Genomic DNA, 6,068 nt, shown 5'->3' with positions numbered 1-6,068 from the left:
ATTAATATTAGAAAAAAACATTTAAAAATGAAAAAATCATTTTTATACAAAATAATATAACACTTATTTGTAAATAAATAAATAAATAAAATATTAATTATTTAATTAAATATGCAAAATAATATACATCTAATGAATATAATTACATATCACATATTAAAAAAATTAATAATTCTAAATATATCACTTCAAATTTATTATTTATTAAACTTACTCTTTATTTTTTTAAAATAATTTTTCTTTTAATTTATAAAAATCGGAATGAAAACTATATAAGCAAATACAAAATAAACATTCTTATTAATATTTAAATATAAAACAATTCACTTTATACACTAAAATTATTTAATTTCAACAAAACTTTACAAATCGTTAAGTAACATTAACTATCTTACAAAAAAAATCAACTGCATACATTCAATTCATAGATGATGTAGCCTGTCAATAATCGTACATAACACACCCTTTTTTTTCCACTACCCTTTCATTATTCTATAGCTTCTTAAAAGTTCTTCAATTCGGCCCTGAAAGCGGCGTCTCACATCATCAACTTGTACCATTGTAATTATCCATTTTCCTGAAGTAGAGCTCTTCATGGCAACCACATAGCATTCAATAATTGCACTCAATTCTGACCACTCGCAGTGAGTTTCGTCAATACTGATTTCAGTCAACTCCATCAACGCCTATATTAGCTTCACAGAACAGATTTTCGTTTAAACTTGACTCCGCTCCATCCCCTGCTCCTCCAATCATAACCATTCCACTCTGAAATAAAAGACAAAATACTCTCAGTTCATCCACGGCAAGTTATTTTAATTTAGAGATCACTTAAAACATTACTTACCAAAATATAGACAATCTTGTAAGAATAAATGACAAAACAAAGCTGAGGGCCAATAACGCAATAAATGAACACTTCCGATAACAATGATATTTATGATTGCTTGTCCAAAAAAGTATCGAAATCATTACCTTCAACTCATGAATGCAATGCCGTATTAATGCATTGCTGTTAAAAAACAGTCCCAGGTAATTTAATGCCTGCAACTCTTCAATACCTGCTAGCTTCTGTAGCTTCCCACAAGAATCAATCCTAATTTCCTCCAAGCAGGTCAATCTGGCAAGACTTGGCAACTCCTCAAGCGCAGGGCACTGTTCAATAATCAGGTCCGTAAGCTCTGTAACATCTGCCATCCCTAAAATACTCTGCAAATCCCTGCAACTTTCTATCCACACCTCTAAGAGTGTTGAGTGTTGTTGGCAGTACAATGCTCTGTAGCTTTTCACAAAAGCGAATCTGAATTTTCTCCAAGCAGCTCAATCTAGCAAGACTTGGCAACTCCTCGAGCGCAGGGCACTGTTTAATGATCAACCATGTAAGCTTTGTAAGATCATCGATTCCTTCTATGCAGTGCAAATCTCTGCAATTTTCAATCTGCACCTCTAAGAGTGTTGTTGGCAGTCTAATGCTTTGTAGCGTTTCACAAAAGCGAATCTGAACTTTCTTCAAGCAGCTCAATCTAGCAAGACTTGGCAACTCCTCAAGCTCAGGGCATTGTTCAATGATCAACCATGTAAGCTTTGTAAGATCAGTGATTCCTGCTATACACTGCAAATCTCTGCAACTTTCTATCCACACCTCTAAGAGTGTTGTTGGCAGTACAATGCTCTGTAGCTTTTCACAAAAGCGAATCTGAATTTTCTCCAAGCAGCTCAATCTAGCAAGACTTGGCAACTCCTCGAGCGCAGGGCATTGTTCAATGATCAACCATGTAAGCTTTGTAAGATCATCGATTCCTTCTATGCAGTGCAAATCTCTGCAATTTTCTATCCGCACCTCTAAGAGTGTTGTTGGCAGTCTAATGCTTTGTAGCGCTTCACAAAAGCGAATCTGAACTTTCTCCAAGCAGCTCAATCTGGCAAGACTTGGCAACTCCTCAAGTGGACGGCACTGTTCAATGATCAACCATGTAAGCTTTGTAAGATCAGTGATTCCTTCTATACACTGCAAATCTCTGAAACTTTCTATCCACACCTCTAAGAGTGTTTTCGGCAGTCTAATGCTTTGTAGTTTTTCACAAAAGCGAATCTGAATTTTCTCCAAGCAGCTCAATCTAGCAAGACTTGGAAACTCCTCAAGCGCAGGGCACTGTTCAATGATCAACCATGTAAGCTTTGTAAGATTAGCGATTCCTTCTATACACTGCAAATCTCTGCATCTTTGTATCCGCACCTCTAAGAGTGTTGTTGGCAGTGTAATGCTCTGTAGCTTTTCACAAAAGTGAATCTTAATTTTCTCCAAGCAGCTCAATCTAGCAAGACATAGCTCCTCAAACCCCAGACAACTGCTAATCTTTAATTCTACAAGCTTGCAAAGATCAGGCGTTGCTGACAATGTTTTCATTTTTTTACAGCCGGTGATCTCAAGGCAAATCAATGTCTTTATCCTTGCTAAATCCACTTCAATAAGATTATCCATTTCAGAGATATTGAGAGATTGCAGGCGCTGCCAGAAATCTCCATTAATTAAAATCTTCGTTACAAGTCTACAGCCCTTAATCTCTAGATCTTCAACGTTACTCATTACTGTTCCCTCATTATTTAAAGCTACTTCCCCCTCCCAAAGTAGTTTGAAGTCATAGATGAGTAAGGAATTATAAGTAGCCCCCTCTGCAGTTTCATTGTAAACAGTCTTCCCTACTAATGCCGACTCCATTATCTTCAAACTACTGAGATTCATTCTGAGGGATTTTAGGAAAAACCTAACATCCATACGGATTGCCTTAGCATGTAAAACTAACTTTTGCATGTTATCTAACTTTCCTAACAAATCTGGAAACTCTTCCAGAAAGGTGCCATGAATCTGAAGTTCTTTTAAATGGGATGGTGCCTGTTATTCAAAATACACTTGTTTCAAACTTTCGGGTATAAAAAGTAGTCAGGAAACTACCATAACATGATGCGCATCAAGACATAATTTTCGATGGTGAAGAAGAAATACCTGCACATCGCTCTGCCACAACTTTTGAAAACACCCATTCTTGATTCTTAAACACTGCAAGTGTTGAAGAGGAATCCATGATAAAATGCTTGATTTAATAGCCCGATTCAGGTACTCAAGCTGAAGCCATAGAAGATAAGTAGTATCGGAACCATCTTCCGGCTCCCCTAAAAAGTATGTGATTTTACAGCCCGTGGATTTGTCTACAATGGAGTGGAAACACCTGCCTTTGGTTTGTTCCAGGATCTTTCGGAATCCCTTTGATTCCTGTATTTATAGAATGCACCTTACATTTGTGTAGTAGGAATTTCAGAATTTAAATAGGGATAAGAAGTTAAACTAGGTATGGTGGAAGAGCAAGCATACCAAAGATTTCAGATCTTGAGGACGCCACAGGCGATGAGGATGGCTCAGTTCATTTGCCATTTCTCTTCCCAAGTCCCGAAGGTGATCATGCATTCTCAAAAGATACTTGCCTTTGCTAGATTCCCACTTTTTACCTTCCTCAACCAGACATTTATCTTTTAGTGTTTTCAAAGCATGGCGAGCTCTCCATCCAGATCCATTCCATATGCCCACGACCTTGCTAATCGATTGCTCAGTAAAAAAGCAAGCTATATCCATGAAAATCTGTTTTTCAGCATTATCTAATGTATCAATGCTTATCTTCAATCTCCGCTTTATGTCTCCGGGAAGAGTCTCCTTAACCTTTTTCAATTCATCCTGCCAATACCACTGCTCTCTACCAAAAACGTGCCGACCCAGAACTAAAAGAGACAGAGGTAAGCCTCCACAAATGTTAACAAAGTCCTGAACTAGATCTTCAAATCCGCTAACTGGAAGGGGTTGGTCGAACGCGTGCCAACAAAACAGCTCTTTCCCATCTTCTCTGTCCAATCCTTTTAAATGATAAGCAATGTCAATTCCTGCATTTACAAGAACCCCTACGTTTCTGGTTGTAATAATTACCAGATTTTTATCAGACTTCTTTAATATATCATTGACTAATAGGGCATCTAACTGTTCCACATGATCAACGTCATCGAAAACAATTAGGAAACTGAAAGATCCGTTCCTTTGCAAACGATCCCTCAGATAGCTTGTCCCTTCCTCGGTACTTCGAAATTTGCGATCTTCACAGAAGAGATCTTCGAGGAGTTGGCTTTGCAAATTAGGTACTTCGGCCCTGGCAGAGGCTTCCCGCACGTCAAACAGAAAACTTGCCCTTGTGTATTTTGATCTCTTTTGGTTGAACAACTCTTTGCAGAGAGTTGTCTTCCCAACCCCACCCATACCGAAAATGCCAACTAAATTAGTTTTCCCTTTTGCTGCTTTCTTCACTCTACACTGGCTTTCAAAATCTTGAACAAGCTCACTAAGGCACTGCCTTTCAAAATCTCTTACGAACTTATGAAGTCCGACTGGATATTTGGCAACATATAAAAGTTTTTTCCTTTGTACTTCTTTTTCCACAGCGGATACTATGTCTTTGCAGTCAGTAGAACTGCAAGAGAAAGGGAAATTTGATGAGAACGAATTTTGCTCATTGCAATTAATCTGCTTTGCTAGAAGAAAATATATTATTTGAGTTGCCAAGTAGATTGAAAACAGGCAGAAAGCTTACTCTGGATTTTCAAATACGTCGCCTGCGGTGTATGAAACTTGTTGAAGGGCTTCCTTCCACTCCTTAATCCTGTCCAGATGCCTTTCCTTCTCTTCATATTGAACAAATGCCTTAGCATATACTCCCTTCTCGATATGGCGGAGTTCCCATGGCTCCACTTGGTAAAACACAGGAATAATCTTGGCATTACTTTGTAACATCAGAACCAGCTCACGCAGACACCAATCTGATTCTGCATAATTTTTTGAAAAAATTGCGACGTGCACAGAAGCAGATCTAATCGCAGTCTCAATGGTTGAAATGAATGAAACTCCACGCTCCTTCTCTTCTGAATCAAGAAATGCCTTTATGTCAAGATCCCTAAGGGAATTGTAAAGCTGAGTAGCCAGAGTGAGTTTGACATCGGGACCTCTGTGGTTGATGAAAACATCAAACACTCTGCAAGATTGTTCTACTTTTCTCCTTTTGTTGGGAGGTTCAATTTCAGAGAAAGCATTTTGTTGGTGAGATGAAGATGTAGAAGCCATAAATGCAAGGATGGGGCTGTACCACAGAGCTAAGTAAAACTCACAAACGATGGATATATTTTGAGAACGAATGGGGAAGATCGAGGAGTAGATCAAGGCCTACATATAAACAGATACAACTGCATCCTCCTTCGAGGAAACTAATGAAACCAATCCCTGTTTGTTTCTTCCTGGAAATAAGTAAGAAAATGTCGATAGGAAGACGAAGACTGTTTAGTCAAAGTGTAGAGGTTTGTTCCACCCTCCTTCCTCGAAAGGACGGGGAAAGAAAACGTTACTTTTTCTTAGCTCCGCCCGGAAATTTTGGAAAAGTAAGAAACGAAAAAATTTATTTAAAGAAAAACGGTAGCGGTATGAAAGTGTGATAAGAAAAAATTAAAGGTCAGGATTCCTTTTTCACATCTACATTGTCAAAATACTGCGTCCACTTCATAACTAGGGCCTTCCATCAATAAGACAACCAGTTGAATATTTAATGAAATAAATCGCCCGCACCAATAATCTCAGCTGATTAAGCAAATGCGATTCAGGGCGCGTTGATAATTATAAACAAATATTTTAAAAATTAAATATGAAAAATTAGGATATTTAGTTTAGGAGTATCATTAAAAATTAATGTTGACATCGTTTCAAAAATCATTTGTTATAGTATATAAAATTTATTTTCTATGTAATTTAAATGATCTAACAAAAGATAGTCGGAAATTGTTATAAATTTTACATACTAAAGTTTGTATTTATTTATTTTTATATTATAATTATTAATTATTTTAATTTCATATGAGAAATAGGTCATTCCACTTTAAGGTGGTGTTCTTAGTGATGTATCACCTGTCTTGTAAAGTGTGCAAGAAATTTTAAAAGCATATAATGACATTATAATAAGTACATGAATCTTTTGACATTGTAAGAT

General features: G+C 37.0%; 1 protein-coding gene across 1 annotated transcript; it reads right to left on the bottom strand.

The window, feature by feature from the left end:
• Window positions 1-357: 357 nt before the first annotated feature.
• LOC131035305 (disease resistance protein Roq1) lies at window positions 358-5,442 on the bottom strand. Its single transcript, XM_059209323.1, has 5 exons — window positions 4,629-5,442; window positions 3,371-4,508; window positions 3,005-3,271; window positions 976-2,893; window positions 358-768 (listed from the first exon to the last, which is right to left on the bottom strand). Exons 1-4 carry the CDS (start codon window positions 5,153-5,155, stop codon window positions 1,160-1,162), a joined length of 3,666 nt encoding a protein of 1,221 aa, XP_059065306.1. The 5' UTR covers window positions 5,156-5,442; the 3' UTR covers window positions 358-768; window positions 976-1,159.
• Between the last annotated feature and the right edge of the window lie 626 nt (window positions 5,443-6,068).

Source organism: Cryptomeria japonica, chromosome 7 (genome assembly GCF_030272615.1).
Source record: "Cryptomeria japonica chromosome 7, Sugi_1.0, whole genome shotgun sequence".
Taxonomy (NCBI): Eukaryota; Viridiplantae; Streptophyta; class Pinopsida; order Cupressales; family Cupressaceae; genus Cryptomeria; species Cryptomeria japonica.
Note: the sequence above shows the minus strand (reverse complement) of the source record. Positions and strands in the feature narration are given on the sequence as shown.

Coding starts and splice junctions, on each gene's coding strand:
- LOC131035305 (XM_059209323.1), bottom strand. CDS start 5,155: ATGGCTTCTACATCTTCATCTCACCAACAAAATGCTTTCTCTGAAATT. Junction 4,509..4,628: donor GACGTATTTGAAAATCCAGA/GTAAGCTTTCTG, acceptor TTTCTCTTGCAG/TTCTACTGACTGCAAAGACA. Junction 3,272..3,370: donor CTCAAGATCTGAAATCTTTG/GTATGCTTGCTC, acceptor CTATAAATACAG/GAATCAAAGGGATTCCGAAA.